At 40.2% G+C, this 21326-nt stretch overlaps 2 protein-coding genes across 3 annotated transcripts in view; one reads left to right on the top strand and one right to left on the bottom strand.

Moving 5' to 3' along the window:
- The window catches only part of LOC119022207 (chemokine-like protein TAFA-2), a 79627-nt gene extending 68744 nt beyond the window's left edge, over nucleotides 1-10883 (top strand). For both annotated transcript variants that reach the window (XM_037102815.1, XM_037102814.1), the window contains 3 exons: nucleotides 632-781; nucleotides 4870-4994; nucleotides 9740-10883. In XM_037102815.1, the coding sequence (XP_036958710.1) occupies nucleotides 632-781; nucleotides 4870-4994; nucleotides 9740-9751 (287 nt within the window). In that variant the 3' untranslated portion in view covers nucleotides 9752-10883. The remainder of the gene's footprint in view (nucleotides 1-631; nucleotides 782-4869; nucleotides 4995-9739) is intronic.
- The window catches only part of LOC119022205 (rho-related GTP-binding protein RhoA-D), a 240017-nt gene that overhangs the window by 103965 nt on the left and 114726 nt on the right, over nucleotides 1-21326 (bottom strand). The window lies entirely within an intron of this gene.

A 21326-nucleotide genomic window follows, 5' to 3' on the forward strand; every position in this document is an offset into this window, starting at 1 on the left:
CTCTATACAGATCCTCTTAGTGAAGGAGCAGCTGTGGCTCAGCAGCCATGCAGTAATACTGGGACTTCGAGATTTGCTATGTTTATGCAAGCCAAATATGTATTTTTACATGTGTGCTTGGTTTTGTTTGTGCACACATCAGCGCATAAATAGAGAATGAGAATTCATAAGAGGCTTACTTCGGTAGTGTAGTTCTGATTATAAACGGCTCTTTTATGGCTCACGGCTATCTGATAATAGACTCATGTTCACACTGAATTGCCCTTTTTATTTAACTCCATGAGTGGTTCTTTCGTCCTTGACAGTCAATTAAATGTTATTATTTCTGTAGGTTCAATAATAATAGCCTGTATAGCTGTATACTCATCTCTACTGTTCTGTTACAGTTTTTCTGAATCAAGCAATCCTCATTCTTAATTCCACAAAGTTTTGATCATTTCAGTAATCTTTTCAACAGTGTATCTATTTGAAACATGAGACTTATATATACTCTAATGTGATAACAACATTTTGCAACTTGTTTACTTTGCAATTACTGACATTAGATCACATGTTGGATAGAACATATCACACCGATTCTGAGATCCTTGTATTTGAACACTGCGTGTCTCTCTTTATCTGTGTTTCACAGTGCATGTAAAGGCAGGGACATGTGAGGTGATCGCTGCCCATCGCTGCTGCAACAAGAACAAGATCGAGGAGAGATCTCAGACTGTCAAATGTTCCTGCTTCCCTGGACAGGTTGCTGGCACCACCCGGGCCATGCCCTCCTGTGTTGATGGTATGTACCACTGTTTGTGTTTTAATGGTTTTATGCTGATCATAGCTTTCCTGGTCATATTAATGGGGCATAATATTTCTGAAGCTCATGCAGAACACCAAAGTTGTGCTCGCTTTAGCTGAGAGTTATCTACCAGGGGTGTAAAGATGAACCGTTGCGTATCCTAAAGCTGACCATAAAGTATTGCAGTGGTACCATGTACCGTAATTCTTATTCTTTAAGATATAAGGACACGGACAGTTAAGTTACGAATAGGAGCGATTGGTGCACCCTGATTGGCCCGGAGTATCTCGGTTTCTTGTTCACTGCTGAAAGGAAATTGAAGCGTAAGATGGACAGGCGGTTTGGTGCAGCGGTGGTAATAATTTGAGCATTGCTCCAGACTATCAAGGTAGAGTTGGGAGCTGAGCAGGAAGGTAAAGCCTTGTTTAGCAAGTCAATCTTCGTTCCAATACTCATCTATGGTCACAGGCTCTGGGCAGTGACAAAAGAATTAGAACGTGATTGCAAGCATCCAAAATGAGTGTCGTCCATAAGGTGGCTGGGCTTCAATTTAGAAATAGCGTAAGGAGCCCATACATCTGACGCGAGCTCGAAGTAGAGCCACAGCTCCTTTGTGGTGAAAGTAACCGTCTAAGTTGATTCAGGTATCTGGTTAAGATGCTTCCCGCGTGCTTTCCTTTGGAGGTTTTCCCAGTACAACCAACTGGAAGGAGACTCCAGGGTCCAGATAGAGCTGGAAAATGTTGCTAAGGAGAGGGAGGTTTGGAGTACCCTGCTTAGCCTGCTGCTTACCCCAATCTGACCCTGGATAAACTGGGGGTAGATGGATGGATGGACGGATGGAGTTTGTTAGGGGCAAGGGGCTGTCTTGTTCCAGTATGAGATAGAGGCTGCTTAAGTCTCTGAGAGCTTGTTCAAAGAGCAGAGTTTTTTTCTGCCAAATCTAACAATACCATTTCCTATAAATGGCAGATTTCAGTATCACAAGTGGCTCTGACTGAAATAAAATTGATACTCTGGACGTTCCTGACTCAGAGTTGCTATATGAGAATATTACATTACATTACACTGTATACATCTACCTATTTTAAACAAGTACTCTGGTGTGTGCTGCTTCTGATGTGAAAACTGATATAAAACTGAAGTTAACTTTGAATGGACAGTGAAGATAGAGATGTCAAGAGTAAAGAGGCAGTACGTTTCTGTGCTGGTAGCCAAAATACTTTGGGTGTCCTTGTAGTTGCTGAATCAAAGAGAATGGAACACAGTCAGACAAACTATGTTTTTGTCCAACGTTACCTCCTGCTGGTAACTTAAGGAGCGTGATCAGTTATAAACACAACCTTTGTTAAGTTATATTTTGCTGACTTATTCAGATGAATTACTATGATAGATGGCACAAGGTTAAATTGTACGCTAAAGCAATTCAGAAATAATCAAATGTCTTCTACAGTTATTACCCAAATAATAATCCATAAAAATGGAAAAAGCTGGAATCTGAGCTATTCTGAACAGTAAAAGCTATCTGTGCATCACAATCGAGCAAATAATGCAGATGACACACATAAAAATGGAATATAACATATTCTGATGTCACATAGTGGCTTCGTAACTGAGAGGCACAACAGGGAAAATGCTCCATGAAGAAGAATTCAGGTGCTCCTGGGCTTGAAATGAGTACTTCAGTCAATGTTGTGTGAACAAAAAAGGACTCTCTATGAATCTTTATAGAAAATATTACAACCCTCAGAAAGAGTTATCTTTCCATAGCTGCTTTGTTGACGATGAAAGAAAGGTTGACGTTTGTTTTTATGTAAACCCAAATGTTTATCTGGCCTTTTTAACCAAAATGAGCTTTTGTTTCATACCAGTGCTGACAATTCTACACTAGAAAATGTGCACATACACCTGCAAACCCCTCCAGTACACTGCACCCCTGCAGCGATGAAGAGTGGCAATTCGCTCGCTCACTCACAAATCACAGACTGCAGCTGAAATTCATAGTTAAATTACTTAACCCATGTTGTTTGTATCTGTAAGCACCATTGGTCATCAAAGATTAACACAACATCTGACAATGTGCTATCTTTGTGTATTATATGTTTATTCAGCATGTGGTATATTTTTAATTTCTTTAAAAAATATCACTCTCATGGCTCTCTCCAGTTGGAAAATTACTGGCAAGCATTACATCAATATTGAGCTGACACAATTTCTGACAGACCACATTTTATTTATCATATCACATTTATCAACCCAAAGCTTTGCACGCTGGGATTTCCAAAATGGCTACCATGTGCAACATCTGATGAATCCTTTGAGACAGAAATGTCTTTCTTAGATTGTGTCATCATACAGGCTGGTTTTTGAGTATGTATGTATGGACTAAGTTGGAGCGACATTTACTCAAATACCTTGACAGATAAAGAAAAGGTATTCGCATATCCACATACTCAGTCAGACAGCTTTTACTGTGGTGACTCTTCTTTTGTTAGTTTTTTCTTTGTGATGATATTTAACGATCTTTCTGTTGTTGTCGGTCTGGTCTTTTCAGGCCTTTTAATCTTTTGTGTTTGCTGAAGGCACTTTATTAATTCATTTTAATCTGATTTGATGGGTTGTTACAAATCTACTCTAAACCCAAAAAGATCACAACATATCCCAGCTTTCTTGTGCATGTCTTCACTTTTGTCCTGTAAATAATGTTTACATTATAAGCTAATGTGACCCTAAATTTTTTCACCACTGTATCAAATGTATTTAAATCATAGTGTGGCATTTTAGACTAAACGGGAGACTAGTAAAAAGACAAGTTTTATGGAACACATTGGATTATATTTGGTCTCAAACCACAAGCTTATTTTTGAGAAGTTTAGTTGAAGAATGGATGTGTCAAGGAGAACCACTGAAGTTAGTTAGGGTTATCAATAATATAAGAGCAAAGATGGTTCTAACCTGGATTTCCTATATTTCTCATCATTTACACTGATCAGCCAAAAAACAATTAATCCACTGACAAATGGAATGAATAATGTTCTCATTCTTAGGTTCTGCTGGGAAACCCTGGGTCCAAGCCCAGATCCTAATCTGATTAAGCACCCCTGGGATGCGCAGAATCAGGACTTTTCTCTGGACACAGGCCCTGTAGGGGTGTCCTTTGGTGTCTGGCATCAGGGCATTAATGGACAAACTTAACAAAAAGAAACATTGTCACCGGTCCGGTTAAGCCACCTACAGCAGTGTTTAAAACTTAGCATTTAGGGGACAGGCAATAAAGCTTTAAGCAGTTGACCAAGTCGAGCAAGGACTAAAGTATTTGCTGGATGGATGTATTTCATTCAGGATGATGAGTTTCGGTAACACATCTTAACAAGTCCATGCTGAAGTAAAACAACAAGGTCTATGGTGATCTTTTAGTCACATGAATGATGAATGGAGTGAGACTGGAAACAGATGTACGACATGTTTTGATATGGATGGACTTGAATTAAAGCTCACACTGCTCTGCACATTTCTGCTGTGTGTGTGTTGTCAAAGTTAAAATTCATTCATAGTTTATGTCAGGAGAGAATCTTCAAAATCACACTGTAGGTCAATTAACATTTATATCTTACCACTCTATCAGGAAGTGCATTTGCATCAACCTGTTTTTATGCATATTTTCACTCTGCACATAATCACAAAAAAGGTTTTTACACTTGGCTGGGTTGGTGCAGTGATAGATTTATTAAATCATGATGTAGAGCTTCCACTACACTCAAGATGAAAAGTATGGGATCTGTGTGAGGCGATTAATACTTTAAACAGATAGAAATGCTTTATTTCCATCCATCCATGTTTTCCACATGGCTTTTTTAAATTACATCATCTTACATCATCACCTTTTCTTCTGCAATGGTGTTACACCTAACTGGGGAACGTTCTACCAACTTACTTGATATGCCAAACTCCTCATATTCACATAACATAGTGGATGGCAACATCAATTCACGTTTTCTTTTGCTGATTATCTGGGAATTTGTTCAGAAGCTCATTGTCAATATTCACAAATTAAACATCTGCTGCACCCTTTTCTTAACCTCCAGCCTCCATTGTAGCCCAGAAGTGGTGGTGTCAGATGCAGCCATGTATGGACGGTGAGGAGTGTAAGGTTCTTCCAGACCTCACAGGATGGAGCTGCAGCACAGGCAACAAAGTCAAGACAACAAAGGTTGGTGTGCACACATGTTGTTTTGTTTCTGCTTTATTATCTCTGGTTCCCTCTGTCACACAAACTTGCGTGCATGCACACACGGTCAGACCAACTGCAGAGTGACCCACTTCCACCTCCATTGTGTTACGTCCCTGTCCGCTCTTGCTTGTTTCTGTCTCATTTGTCTCCATCCCCTACTTTTTCTCCTTCCCCCTCCATATCATTCTTTTTCTCACCCAATTTCTATCTCTTTACTCTTTCCCCCCGCCCGTCTTGGATCTAACATCAAACAGTCTCTGAAGAAAAACAAGGCCAACATGAACAAGGCAAATAACACACACATACACACACGCACGCACACACACACACACACACACACACACACACACACACACACACACACACACACACACACACACACACACACACACACACACACACACACACTCACAGGGAAAGAGAACATCACAATTCCCTTCACTCCCACTTGCCCTGCTTCCCTGCGTCTGACTGGCATGCCATCTGACTCGATGCAAAAACAACTCACCACAGCGGATACACTAGACTGGTAATTGTCCTCGGATAGTTTTTACGCTCCGATTCACCCATAATACAGTATGTTCCTGTTTGTGCGTGGGTCTTCTTTTCCTTGTTTTTCCTCGATTTTCATGTGCTGTCCATTTGTCTGTATGTGCGTTGATGTACATTCATGTGTCTGCTGAGCCCTCATCGGCACCTGTTAGCTCCTCTTCAGTGGCTCGACCTGAGCAGGGTCTCATCTGTCTGTCATTGGAGCGAATTTGTGCGATACTCACCTCTTGTCACTGTTTGCTTCAGTTTCTAACCTCCATCCTTCTCTCTGCCTTCTCACCTTCCATTATTCATGGCTGGGTGCAGACCTTTGTTTTCTGCCTAAATAATTGATCGAAGGCGTGGTCAGAGGAAGGAGAGTGCATCTGCTCGAGTAAAAAAAAAAGGGGGGGGTGAATGAGAAAAGCTCAGGACACTCCTCTCTCTTTCCCATTCTCTCTTTCTCTAAAACACTCAGAGGCAGTCTCCAGTATGCCAGGCTGATTAAAAATTCCTTCCTTACTTTTTCCTCTGCTCACCTCTCACCTCACAAAGTGGATCTCGCCCCCTCAAGTTACACTCTTTCCCCCTCAACTGCACCTCCTCTTACTCTTACCCTGAAATAGTCGTATGCTGAGCTCAAATCTTAGGCTGCTGTGTTAGGCTGCTCATGAGTGTAACTGGAACGTCCGAATTCACTACTCGCATGAGGGGGAGATAAAGACACAAAAACAAGGGGAATTGAAAATGACAGATTGGTGTTGGAGTGTGTAACTGGCGTAATTGAAGAGAGCGAAACACAAGGGTGGATCAGATACGAAGATGATGCAATTTCTGAATATGAGAGTGCCGTTCGGAAGTTGCTTCATATATCTGATCTCATGCATTTAGTTTTTATCAACCCAAAGTGCACATTTATAATTGCTTTGACGAGATCAAAGTGAACGGGTTTCAGCCAGGCGCCGCTTTATCAGTGACTACGTCGTAGTTTAAAAGTGCACAAATATTTTCTGTCTCTTGCATTCACATCTTTGATCAATGATTTGTGTGTGTGCGTGTGTGTGCATGTGTGTGTGTTCAATATGTGCAATATGTGTTTGCTGATGTGTTCGCCTGATGATGAAAAGAGTGATTTTTTTTCTTCTCCTCTGGTGTGGTACGCCGAGGTCAAGATGCACAGGAATCCAGATCAATAGCATCGAACGTTCTCTTATAGTCCCATTAAGACCGGCTCGTAAATTGAAATTGACGATGGAGTGAGGGAGAGAAAGGATGAGAGAGAAAGAGGGAGAGAGAGACAAGGAGAGCAGCGAAAAAAGGAAGAAAGAGGCAGGACGAGACGGATGAAAAAGAGGGTTGTGAAGAGGAAAAGGCTGATGGCAGAGGTGATGGGTAGATAAAAGTGTAAAGAAAACACTTGAAAACAAGAATGCTGGAACTGGTCAGCTGACAAGGAGCTTATGCTTGTGTCTGGGTACACAGAGCAGTGTACACAAAGAGGGTTTGGCACACCCCATCCTTGCCTCCATCCATCCCTGGCTGGGAGCAGAGGAAAGGAGGAGAGGAGGAGGGCAGAGGGAGGAGAGAGGGAGGGGCTGGAAGACAGCTCGATCAATGCCAAATAATATCATATGGATGAGCAGACAGACATGGCCGGGCTGCCAAGCCACTGAGCTGTCATAGACTGCGAGGCAAGAGTGTGTGTGCGCATTTGCTTCAATGCACATGCAGTCATATACACACAATAACAAACAAATGACAAGGTGTCAGCAGTGCAGTTATGTTTCACTTCCTGTACAGCTAGCCTGCACCAACACTAAGCAGATGAGGCAGTCGGTAAGCAACATCAACTGCTTTAGGCAAGATATTGTGAGGACACTTTTCAAGCAGTGAATGAGGCCTACTGTATGTAATGTGATTTGATGAAGCTTAAAGGAGACTTATGTTGTTTTTTCTTTTTTATCTTCCCCTCAGTGTTTTACAAAAGCTCTTGAGCATGTAAAGGATCCTGAAAGTTAAAAAGCTGATAGTTTGTGGTGCCAGGAGCTCCTCTCTCCAACAGAAAACACCTCTACTGAAACGCCTCATCAGTAGTCCTGCCTTTGATTTTGTGATGTTGTGATCTCACACTACGTCACCATGCCACACATTTGCATAATTAATGTCTATTAGCTAGTTTGGCAAGTAAGAATTGATTTAGCACAGCTGCTCTGTTGTTTATAGCGGTGCTGGGTCAGGCATGTGTGAGCCGACCAACCAGAGCAGACTGGGTATTCAGTGGGGCCTGTAAAAAGACAGGAGCTAAAAGAGAGTGTGTCACACAGAGAGGGGAATACAGTGTCTCCTTTAAGATTATTACTAGGACTAAGGCATATGGTAAAATATTACAACTGGGATATGAATCATGATTAATGGGTACTGTCATTTTTGCTTCACACATTTCATTTTAACCCTAAAATATATATATAACTATTAAAATTGTTATGATTTAATGACATTTTTGGGGTCTATACCAAACAAACATGATTTCTTACATTTGTAGAACAAGACTTGCAGGCCAAGGCCATCTCTACAGCACTACCTTGTTTTGTTTTAATGCTGTCTTGTAACACATTTTACCTCTAGCAACAAAAAAGGAAAAAAAAATCACAGCTCTTGTGATTTAGATATTCTAATTGTAATATTCTAATGCAATTTCCAAAACATGTATTGATTAATCATTAATACAAAATAAGAAAAATAACACTCAAGATCAAACTATTAAAATGATGGTTTTCCATAACTTATCCTTGCTTATCATAAAGAAAGTGTATAATGCAGGAGTCAATGAGACATCTGTCTTGTGTCCATCTGAGCAGCCACTAGTGTAAACAAGGTAAAAGCTTGTGGAAATCAGCAATGAAAATGTGGCACTCCACGGCACATGAAGGCCCAAAGAGATGACACTTGAGCACTGATTGTGTTTTTTGTGAAGTGAGATCTAACTACCTAAAGCCGCTTTCTAATTGGGCACAGAAACTGCCACCTACAGGCATATTTAAACAGATAGGGGGATGAATGCCTAAAGGGACTTTGAAGCACCTTAGAGCATAGCAGGCACAGAGATGCAGCAGTGAGTGTGTGTAGTGAACTGGCATGACAACAAACGCCTGCAGACTCTTTGATCAGGCACAGGAGTAGATGCCTGAAGGCAATGGGAACGGGCCCAGGAAGGGTGGCCTGGAGCCATCGAGAGCAGATACAGTAGAACAGTTTCAGCCGCCAGCTTGGAGGAAACACTCCTCTGAGCTCTCTCAGTGATGGCTGGCCTTCACACTTTGTTAGCTGGCACCTGGGTCTGACAAAAGACCGACTCCCTCAAGAGGAAATGCAGCAGGGACAGCATGTGTTGGGGCTGAGAGGTGAAGCCACTGGGAACACAATGAGAGAGAAAGGCATGCAGGAATAAAAGAACAGAAGAATAGTCTTGGAGAGTCTTGTCTATTACATGCCCAAGCACTGGCTGTTATGCAGCATTTTGTTTCTGTTTGGTTGCTGGCTATTTGAAAATGTCTCCTAATGGCTGGAAATAAACCATAAAAAAAGGCGTGCATGAGCAGAGAAAATGGAAAGATGGATGGGCAAGATAAAGAGACCATGTGATTAGAGCAGCCGTCTCGACAAATAGACGAAATGACATGGCAGCGGGCCAGCCATCGAGAGTGAGGCATTGTGGGCTGACTGCCATGATTCAAGCTGTGTCTTGTTTAGTCTCTTGCCAGGAGAGGCAGAGACCGTGCTCGCCACGTTGTCGGTGCTCCACCAACAACAATCACTTCCCATTAATTTGGAGTAGCGGACTGTGCTGCGTGGCGCTGCATCATTTAAAAACTTCATGTCGCTGACGTGTTCGACCAGAGCTGGCTCCTAGGTTTTGTGACAACTTGACGAGATGACTTTGTGACTTCTTCAAGGCCAATGTTCGCTTCACTTTAACTGGCAAAACCAGATTTTCTAAAGGTCTTTTAAACCAGAACATCTTTTTCCTAACCCTAACCAAGCTGTTTTTGTGCTTAAAGTTTCAACATATCCTTGGTGTGCAGGAACGTATAATTGCAACATTTATTCTAGCCATTCTATGTCTGTGACCTTCAGTGTCTCTGGCTTTTTTTTTTACTTTATTCAATGACCTGCTTCTTTTCTTCCTGTTACAGGTGACCCGATAGTCCTGTTTCAAGAGGAGCAGGAAAACATAGTGGAGTTACTTACACAGCACAATGGACCTACTGTTCCAGTGGTGAGGAAACACACTCAGATGGACTTGTACTAGGAACCAGTAATTGTTTCATTATTCTGAGGATACGGTGGCCGAAGAGAAAGGACTCTGACACTGTCTTCCATCACCTTAAACACAACTGAGAATCCTTGGTTCTTTACCACAGAGGACTGCATCACCCACAATCCTTTACTGCTACTACAAACAACAACTTCAAAAAAACTTCTTTACAACAATCTGTATTCTTCATCTCTCTTCTATGGCTTAGCTGTGTTCCATACTGGGAATAAAGGGGATTTGGATTTTAGGCAACTGTCCCTCATTACAAATGTTACTATGAAAAAGAAAAAAACAAAAAGAAGGAGTGGATCCAGAATGACTGTCTCATGTAGTCTGGATGACACGTTTAAATTTAACTGTGCCACATATGACACACCTGATGCTGTCAAAATGTTTTCTCGGATCTGAGACCTTTTTCTTTTTTTCAGATTTCACCTCCATGAAAATATTTTACCTTGAAAAGTTTGTGGCTTACCACATGCCATTTTTTAAAAATGGGGAGACAGTTTGTCAGTCTTCTTTTTTTCTTTTGTTTTTCTTTGACAAGGACAAAATCCTTTCAGGGGTGAGGTTAGACTAATACCAAGTAGATGTTATGGTATATTGAAACATGTAAACGTGTAAAAAATGGTCCATGGAATCAACGGGGCTAAAAATAAATTGACGCTCTAATGGTTTTAATATCTGTGTTTTTAAACGCCTGTTAACCGCTATTGAGTACATGTGTCAGTATTATATGAAATGAATAAAACCTTTCAAAAGAAAAGTTGAACGTCTGGATTTTTATGTCAGTCCTACAATTTAATCTTGTACTGCGGACTCACAGTATGCTACACATTATACAGGGCTCAAATAACTCAGAAGAATAACACCAGCGGACTGCTTCACAGTGGATGCATGGAGCTGAAAGCATTGTTGGTAACAACAACTTGAATCAATTTCTCAAGAAACCTTGAAGCGATAGGAAACTCAGAATCACAAATGTGGAAGTACTGGTGTTAACGTGTTCGCTCCAAGATATGTCATCAATAACCAGTAATTACTTTCCTGTTAACTAAGATTTTATCCTATTTGTTTCCAGCTTCAGACACACTGCTCTGAACACTGATAGCTGTTTGGGAAAAGACAGAAAAAGCTCCAACTATGGAAAACTGTCCCTCCTTTGCCACTATTGCTCTTCTCCTAACAGCTGGTTAGAGTCAGGAGAATAGCATTTACTGACCTCAACATCGTGAAATCAACAGTGCAGTGACTGTTGCAGGAAAAACCTGTACATTTTGCTATTTTCACCACAGAAATCCCAGGCAGGTGAGTGAGGAAAGTATGTGTATGCAGCACATTCCAGGACTCAAAATCTAGTTCAAGATGTGGCTCTATTCTGTGGAACTCAGTTAACAGGTTGGATTTAAACACTGTAAACTGTCAAGTGTACGATGTCTTTTAACAACACACATTTACATTTACATTTAGGGCATTTAGCTGGCGCTTTTGTCCAAAGTGACTTACAACAGTAACATTTGTCACAAGACAGAAACCACAACATATAACAAAAAATAAAAGAAATGCTCAAGTGCATAAGTGCTATGATTGAAATGCTAACAATACGAACATACAAGTGCATATATTTTTATTTATTTCATTTTTTATTTTTTTGTACTGTACTGTCACAGGTGAAGCTTTGGGCTGATGTGTTACTGTTAACCCTCTAAGACATACAACTATTTTTTGGCGCTTGACTCTTCTACTTTTCTTACCCCATTCTAGCAGTCAACATCAAGTGCCATACATCCTTATGACCCAGTCTGGCTCATTTAAAGTTCAAATTTTGTATTTGCTTTGTCTCAAAATGGGTGAAATTACCAGAAATCTTTAAAAATGGCAGTCACAATGTGGCGTTATTTTTCTTTTACTTTGAACTCTTGCAGAGCCTCAGGAAGTTTCTTTTTTTTAATTTAAAATATATACTTGAGTGTTTTAGACCTCCACATGAAATGTCCTATTCTAAGCAAGTTACAGGCATTTATTATGGTATTATCAGGATTTCACTCTGCAAGGAGGTTGGTGTTGTTGATGGCAGTACAGGAGCTTTGACCACTGGGTGGAGGAGGTTTTCAGGCCTGGGACCTGGGTGACCTAGGGAGGAATGCTGGCAGACAGCAGAGCGCAGAAACGGCCAAAGACACAGTGTGTTCAGGTAGGTAGAGGAGAGGAGTGAGGTGGAGGTCAGGTAATAGTCGGCGCCCACCACCTGAGGCCTGTTCTCTACAGGATGGGCCAGGGCTAGGGGGTTATTATGTTAACGTCAGTAGATAATCCCTGCAACCCGGTACATAGACACATGTATTCTCATGGTTTTTTGTACATTTTTGAATGTTTCAAACTAAAAATCTTACACACAACCATGTAGTTTTTAATGTTTTGTGTAAATATGTATGTAATGTAAGTTTGCTTTTTCAAAGTATATCACTTGTAAACAAAAGTCAGACTGATACATCAGCCCTGTTGTTATGATATTATAATATTTTGAGCTGATTTAAGACAATCATATATACAGTAAATCATATTGATACGCACGTCAGGGGGATAAAATATTTTGAGGTAATTCATAAAGTACATGTATTACATATCAAGTTCCCTACAGGCTTACACCTCTGCTTGATCAGAGGTGGTAAGCCTAATAATATAGCTATTAAAAATATAATACTTTATTTTACCATATTTCAGACAAAGCAGGACACATCAACAATAAATGTTTTTGGGACATATTTTATCCACCAGAGAGCAGTGACAAGTTTATGTCTCAAATGTAAAATCTCCCTCTCAGAGCATATCTTGTCACAATCCCCTAATAACCTAACTTCATGGATCCTTCTTGTTGAAAAACAATGAATATGGCCTACATGTTTTTATGTTGTGGTTATTTCTTTAAACATTCAAATACTGAAGTTGTGTTGGCCTAAACAATCCTAACCCTTTCTAATGTAATAACTATAATTAAATTTCAGAGAAAGGAAAGACCGTGTTTTTATAGCTCTAAGATGGGGAATAAGCCACCCACGTGAGTTCTTCGACTTGGTCACAATACATTAAATAAATATGGTTCCTTGTCAGAGCTAATTTCCTGAAGTCCACCTCAACCAGACTGAGTAGCGTGCAGAGAAACCTGATGCAAAAGCCATGTCTGAACCACAGCACTCAGTCACTCACAGAAGTATGATGATTGACATCAAGAGATCACATGAACATGATTAGTACCTTCTCTGAGCCAATGGTTCAAATACACTTTGTACTGTACGGTATATCTGCTCTCCAGTCAGGTTATGAGTACGGTATACATCCTACCCATATTTCTCAATTTCCTGTTCTGACTATCTGCCAGCCATCAAGTTTGACAAGTAAATGAGAAATTCTAGTCAGGGAGAACCCAGGAGAGCTGAGCACTGTCATATTAAGTATTACAGTAGGATGACGTTGATGGAGATTTAAATATAGAAGCAGTCAAAGAAAGTACAGCATGCTGTGGTAAATGAAATCGAAAGAGAAGGATACACTGTAAGCATGCAACTGGCATGGTGTTCGATGTTGATGCTGAGTGGCAGGACGTGTCTCTTTTAAACTTGATGAGGAAGGAGATGAAACAAAAGGGGTTGGATTTAAAAAAGTTGACAACAAAATGCTGAATTTGACGCTTCGGACATCTATCGCCGCTCTCCGTGATACACATGAGCTATCTGTGTTGTGTTGCATTAAAGCTGCCTTTCTCTAAAACGCTTTTCTGATTTGGCTAATCTCCCAGTGGATCCTCTCAGGGGCTACGGCCTTCTACTGAGCCTCAGTTATTCTGTGTGTGTGTGTGTGTGTGTATGTGTTTCATGGCCTGGGCTGTTTCTGAGCCTCAACGCGTCGTTAGTGCATGTCATTAAAAGATTACAGGGAATAAAAAACACACACATTTTCACACATACACACACGAGATGCAAGACACAGGAAGTGAGCACGGAACAGACTGCTATAATTAGAGAGTGAACAATGTGTAAAGGGCTTTAGACATCAGAAGATGAATATTTTTGAGCATTCTTGTTAACAGCTCACAAAGGTGTTTCTCAAGCTGCGTGTGAATCCAATCATGAGGCAGCCATGTGAGGCTTGTTGAAATTCTTCCACAGTGCTGCTAAAACCAACACTCTGTCACTCTCACGGTATGACACAAAACATTTAACACTGGTGCAGATGTGATGTATTTGCTGGAGCTCTGACAGTCTACTCCAACCTGTCTGAAAGTTGGTATCAACATTGCCTTGAAGTGTTCATCTCATCCTTTGTGACCTTGCTCTGAAACAATGAACATTAGTCAGTATGATTTTCTGTGAGCAGCAATGATGAAGTGATCGCCTCTAAAATCAGGTGCAAGAGCAGATATGTCACTCACTACCAGAGCAATTATAAGAGGGAGAGGTGACACACTGATGGTTGAATTCATGTTGAAACAAAGGAAAAAAAAAAAAAAAAAAGTGAAACCACAAATTCCAGGTTCTGGTCTGGAAGTGCAAAAATGTAATTCAAAATTAAATCAACTGTTGCAGTATGGCTGCATAATTATTTGCAAAATAATGGAAATCGCATAATGACCTAGTGCGATATCTAAATCGCACAAACTACAATTATTTTATGAAGGTAAAAGGGGTCACAAAACAGTGTTTTAATGAAATTTTATAGTGCTGCAGAGACGCTCTGGCACAAAAAGCTTGTTCTCCAGATGTAATAAAACCTGTTTGCAGTGTCTGTCAAAATCATGGCAATATCACCTCTAGACGATATTGAGTAGCCCTAATTTGTTGCAATGCTAATAACCAAGAGACCCAAACTTTCATGTATCGGACAAAAGATAACCACGTTTTTTTTTCCCACAGTAATTTGTTAAGGGAGATAAATGTTGGACATTAAAGTAGACCAAGTTACACAGATGAAGCTGTTCCCTTGACCTTGTTTTTCCTGTAGACTGAAAATAGTTAAATTCAGAAGAAAAAAAACACTTTTTGTTGAATCTGATACAGCTTGTTACGTCTTATTTGTGTACTATATGTATACGTATAACTATGTTTAGTACTTTCTTTTTAACAAATTACATTAAATTTACAACAATTATGTCATTTTTTAACAATTAATTATTATTCTTACTCTTATAATAATGACTTAAAATCTGATCATTTTAATTAGACAATTAGACAAAAAGACAGGCATGTCATTGACTAAATTAAAATGCGTTAATAATTTCATGTGACTGACAAGCATGAACATTAAGCCCAATGATTTTTTTCCAGTGTGCCAACAGCGTCGCTGCTCATATTATCCAGCACAGTGCCAGGTGACACATATGAGGAAATGAACAGCTTAATTGTTCCCTTGTGTAACATGAATCAAGCAGTGGTTCTTAAACTGTTAAGTAATGATGCTTCTCTCCGAGTTTCTTTATCTCCAAGACAGTTTTGAAAGAAATTATGTTTAGTTCGCTCAGCTCAGTCCCAGCTGTCATCGCTGACCATGGCAACACACTGTTGGCAAGGAAACCTAGAAACGGTATAGAAATAAGTAGGATGGGTTTTGCCAGTGACAGTGGTTAGGGTGACATGCACAGGGATTTCCGTATTTTGCCATTCAAGTAATTCAGACTTTTTTGTGAACCAAACAACATAACGAGACAGAATTACCTGAGGAAGTTGGTACCTAAATTAGAACAAACTTGCCCACTGCAACTGCAATAAAATGAACAGCTTTGTTAATAGCTTTTTATTTAATTATGCTAGGAACTGGACACTGAGTGCAGTTTTTCATTATAAACAGAGTGTATGTTCTCTAACCACCCGACTATCAATGACACAACTGAAAGCATTAACATTTATAAACAAGACAGGTTCCAATTGCTTAAAACATTTTAAAGCCAATCAGACACTGCCACAGGTCAATCATCCAATCAGCCTTCTTTTATTGTGCATGGGAGTGGTAGTAGTAGTAGTCAAGGCTGTAGTACTAGTTGTGTCAGTAGCAGTAGTTACAAAAAAGGTTGTAATAGTGGCACAGTTGACACCAAGAGTGCTGTTTCTCTGGTAAACTGTAAATCTTAAAAATGTTCAAAAATGTATAGATGTAGAATAAATGTCCTTAAAGAGCTGAACACTTTCTTTTTTTGTATGGCTTCTGTTGGTGTCAGCATGCAGGGGTTGTAGTTGACCACAAATGTACGGAACTGGCAAAATAATAAAGAGGAGAACAGCTAATAACCAACGTGTTTAAAAGCAATGCCATCCAATAATGGTTTGAGAGACTGCTTTTGATTGATGGATAGAGGCTGTTGCAGTTTAAGGGCTACAGTTTGGCCATAGTGTACCAACAGCTGTCATTGCATATGGCCCCTTTATCCAAAGTGCTCTACAATTTGCCTCACTCACACACCATAGGCAGCGGGTCACCATGAGAGGCTTTGGCCTGAACACTTGGATTCATTAGCAGTTCAGTGTCTTGCCCAAGGACACTTTGACATGTGGACCGTAGGACCTGGGAATCAAAACACCAAAAACAATCCTACTGAGCCATGACCTGCTCTGCGTACCTGCTAAGGCTTTAAAGAAGTGCTATATAAAATTACCAATAAAATAATAAAAGCTACTGAGGACTCACTGAGATAAACAGACAGAAATTTTGGACTAGTAGCTACACATTCTTCTTTTCTTTTTTTAATATACATCTTTGTTTGTAAGTGAGCCTGACCAGAAAGTGAAGAGGTGTCCTACACCCCTAAACACCTTGCATCCTTAAAACAAATGTCATTCCTAAAACATTTTTCATACCCACTATGATTCAGTGCACTATCCAATTTTTGTGGTATGCAGGAATAATGTACAGCCATAACCCTCCACTTGTCTGATCCTGACACATAGATAAAGATATGGTAGGATGGCGAGAGAAGAGAGAGGGAACTGGAGAGACAGAAATAATGGAGGAAGGGTCCTGTGATGTTTGCGCAAAGTGATGGCCTAAAAGTAATATGGCTTCTGTCGTGAGAACTGGAGAGCAGAGCAGATCTGAGCAGGTTACAAATGAACTCAACAGATCAGCGTGACATATAATTCAGCTGAGTGTGAGCGTGTCTTTGTGTGTGCAAGGTGGATAGCATGCGAGAAAGACAGAGTGTGTGTGCGGGACTGATAAGCGACACAGGCCCAAAGGGTTCTTTACATGGCGGTCTGAACCTGTCACTTTCCTAAAACACATTCCCGATATCCACACACACATACATACACACACACGCACGCACACACACACAGGCAGATAACCCAAACCCTGGCAGTGTCACTCACATCAAGGGAAGCATGAAAGGAGGTGTATGCATCCCCTTTCAATTCCCTGCGAGTCGTTCCTGAATGAGCGTTAAATGTGAGTCACAGTGATTAAGGTTGTGCTGATGACTCACACAGATATGATGACCTCTCAACTACACTACCAGCATAATATGTGTGTGTGTGTGTGTGTGTGTGTGTGTGTCTGTCTGTCTGTCTGTCTGTCTGTCTGTCTGTCTGTCTGTCTGCTAATGTGCATGTGTGGTCGTGTCCTTTCCATGACAGCTCGTCTCACTAGCAGGCTGTTGACATGTTCTGTCCTCAGCAATACAAACATAGCCCCACAAAGCCAACCCACGCATCCTGTTACTGCAAGTCAGGCGAAGTTCAAGAGTCATTGAAGAGGGACTTTGTGCTGTGCCGTACAATAAAGACTTCATTATGAACTAGAAAAGGCACTCAGTAAAGCGCATACCTCCGGCACAAAAGTTGCCTTTCATTCAATCAAGTGTAATCCAAAGTGAAATAAAACATTTAAATCTACTAGATCCAGATTTTTATTTGGATTTGGATGAAATTGCACTCACTCATACTCTACAGTAAAGCCATGCTACCTAAGAACATTAGATTTTTTTCCCCTTAAGATCCATGTGTTGTTCCCTGACAAATCAACAAAAATGTTGATAAATGCAATGTTAAAGAAACTGAACAAAGAAAATGCATGGATCCTGCCCTATAACCGGATCAGCAGCAAAAGTTAATGGAGTCTTTTCTGGGCCGAGATCTATCTTGCTAAACGGATACGAGCAAAAAACCTAACCTCCTTGGCTGAGGTAACTAGTTATGTCAATGTTGAAAAATGATTGGCTAACCGGAGAGAATATTTCTGTCCAGTTATAAAATGTTGGTCTATAGGTCAACTTGCTTACTGACATCATCTGTTAACGACTTCACTAGAGTAGTCTTCAGTAAAATATTAAGCATGCTCAAAGAAGCTCAGTGTAGGAACATTTTAATATATTTCAACAAGAAGAAAAACAAATAAAAGTTAACTTCAACATCATCATCGCCCTAACCCTAACCCTAGAGCAACAAAAAATACATACAAGCAATAAATATTATATAGGGTAACGCATAGGTTTTCATCACTCAGAGCCTCTCTCTGTCCGGCATGTTAGACAACCTCGACAGGGGTTGCATAGAAAGTGCCTCTTGTAAATTAACCAGTTGGTTACTGGTAATGGCTGTCATAGGCAAAACCAACTTAAACGGACATCCCCAGTATGAATGGATTTGTTAACACAGTGACAATCTTTCACCACCAGTATTGTTTTTGAACAATACTGAGATGAGAATTAGGCCATGCAGCTGGTGAATCAGCTGCACACTCACAGAGATTCACAGCACGGTGCTCATATTGGTTTACTTCCACCTGCAGAGTTCAAGCAATTCTCTCTGACTAGCTTGAATTTATTATTATTATTATTTCATACAACAGGGTTTTAAATTGTGACGCGGGCCTTCTCAGGAGGGCTTCAAACATTTTACAAAAACATTACATAATGTGTTACATTAGTCATTAAAAGGAGATCACGTAGAATAGAATGGATATGTATGATTTGGCTAAATATACAGTTCATAGAAACAGTAGTTTGGTGGAAAACATTTCTTTTTTAAAATGTATTTTGTGTAGTCAGAAACCATGTCAAACAACAATACTAGGCATAACATAATGGTCCCATTGGAACATGGGAACCAGATGTGAAACATAGCCGTCATGCCTCAATGGGAGAGAGAGGCATGCTGGGTACTCTTCAGTTAATAGCTCTCTGAAGTGTTAAACATACAGGCCAAATTCAAACTGTCACACCCTCTTTTCTCTCTTCACCAGTGTACAACTCGTATGACTCATGTTTTGTTTAAAAATGTCTGTTCAAATTGGACTTCATTTTGATTGACTTTTGGCAAATTGTACAAACGCTATAGATTCTTGAATTTCTTACAGCTGCCATGCCATTGAGAAAAAGAAGGAAATACACACACACACACACACACACACACACACACACACACACACACACACACACACATATATATATATATATATATATATATATATATATATATATATATATATATATTTATAATAGCGATGCAGTGGCAAGATCTTACCCGGCGCCCCCTTACATCGCAGTCAATTTCACACTCAATTTTTATACACTCACACAGAAACTGCATGTATGTATTCAAAATTGAATTTCTTTTAAGTAAAAACTATCACACCAATTAAAAACTGAAGAAAGAAACAAGTGATAATACAATATAAATAAGGAATTGTGCAAACATATTATCTCTCACCCTCAGAGTGCCATCTCTCGCTTATCTAGCTGCTTTGCAAAACAGCCTCCAACTCCTTCCATGTTGCCATGTGGGTATTGTGCTCCTGGCTATCCTCATGAACCTTCAGCAAGTGGCTTGCATTTTTCTAGTCCTTTAGTCCTTCATTGTTAAGTCTTCCTAAGACTCTGTTACAAAAGTCATGTTGACACTCACATCATTGTTTCTGGGAAATGTGTAACTGCTTTTTTTTTTTAAATGGTCCTCTGTGAACTAACTCTCATCTCACTTTGTCAGTTAGAAGAGATGGCCAGTCAGCAGAGTCTATTGGTGCAGCCTTTAGTCCTGATCCTGTGTCGCTCTGCTGTGCTGAGGTAGAGGGACAGGAGCACCTGATGCTGTGTCACTAGGGGTGGTGGTGAAATATAATAATAATAATAATGTTATAAGAAGTGCATCTGAAGAGAGAAGAGAAGTATATGTGACCACTGCATGTTACATTTTAATAAAAAAATATTTAAAAAAACAGAAGCTTGGAGTGTGTTATACGTAAGACTAATATAGACTAACAATTATTATTATTTATTTAAAGGGTTACAAAGTGGATGACGTGGACTAGCATTTGCCTATACTACCTATGCCTAGGGCCGGCTCTGTAGCAATATAGCAGCCTTGATACTCGTCTCTAGTCTGTGGTCTCCAATTAAGCTCTAAGTCCATAAACAAAGGGTTTCATTACGATTGTCAGGATAGATGGTCAAAGTCTGGTCACCCCTGTCGCCTTCTCAGATTAAGTCTGGTAGACAGGTGATTGTTCTGTCCTCCTCAGGATAGCTCAGCGATACACCACTGAATGCCCTGCTGGCTGTTGGTTTGCTGTCAGTGTATGTGATAAATTATGATGTTACCACTATATGGTGGGATTGATAGAGAAGTGTTGCTGGTCACTCTACAATTCACAGTTTTTATCTATTCATCTATTATTATGTGCAATTTCCTACCACTCCTTTTCTCTCTTTCCCCCTTGCTAATTTGCAATTCAGTTTCCTGCACTTTGCACATCTTTTGTGTTTAAATGCACCATAAGAATGCAGTTGTTGTAGCTGTAGACTTTGAAACTATTGAGACCAAGCAATTATAAAATGCTGCTACAGAAAATAGACTGTGCGCCTTGAAATCAGGTAAACAAGGTGAAAAAGCTCTGAGCTCTTGGAATCAAGAGGAGGGTAGAGACGCAGAATATTGCAGAAAATTACTTTTCTAATATTGGTAATTGGTGATATCCAAATCTACTGCTAATCAGTCTGTGGAGGGAGGGAGACAAAAAAATCCTCTGTCTGGGTTGAGATTTAGAGAGACAGGGGGGAGGGTTGTCTGCGTTGTGATGAATATTTAGTTGTTGACATTTAGTGCGGAGCACTGAGGATGTGACTGTGGGATGATGCCAAGTTAAATAAGAGCATTACCGAACATGGAAGAGATAGGGGGATGAGGAGAAGTAGAGGAGATTAGGGGGAGACAGGGACACCGATTGAGAGAGATATCTCACACACACACACACGCAGACACACACACACACACACACACATACACACACACACAGAACCGACACAGGGGATTTTGTTAGGGTCGGTTTTGAGAATGGAGACCATGAATGTCACCACAGTAATTAATGAGAATCGTTGTTGATGATTGTTATTGTCAGTTTGTTTTTGTAGGCAGCTTAGTGACAGTCGAGAAACTAGATCTGGGTCACACTGCCATAGTCTACTCATTAAACCCATTCAGCTCCCT

The sequence above is a fragment of the Acanthopagrus latus genome, chromosome 7, assembly GCF_904848185.1.
Source record: "Acanthopagrus latus isolate v.2019 chromosome 7, fAcaLat1.1, whole genome shotgun sequence".
Classification (NCBI taxonomy): domain Eukaryota; kingdom Metazoa; phylum Chordata; class Actinopteri; order Spariformes; family Sparidae; genus Acanthopagrus; species Acanthopagrus latus.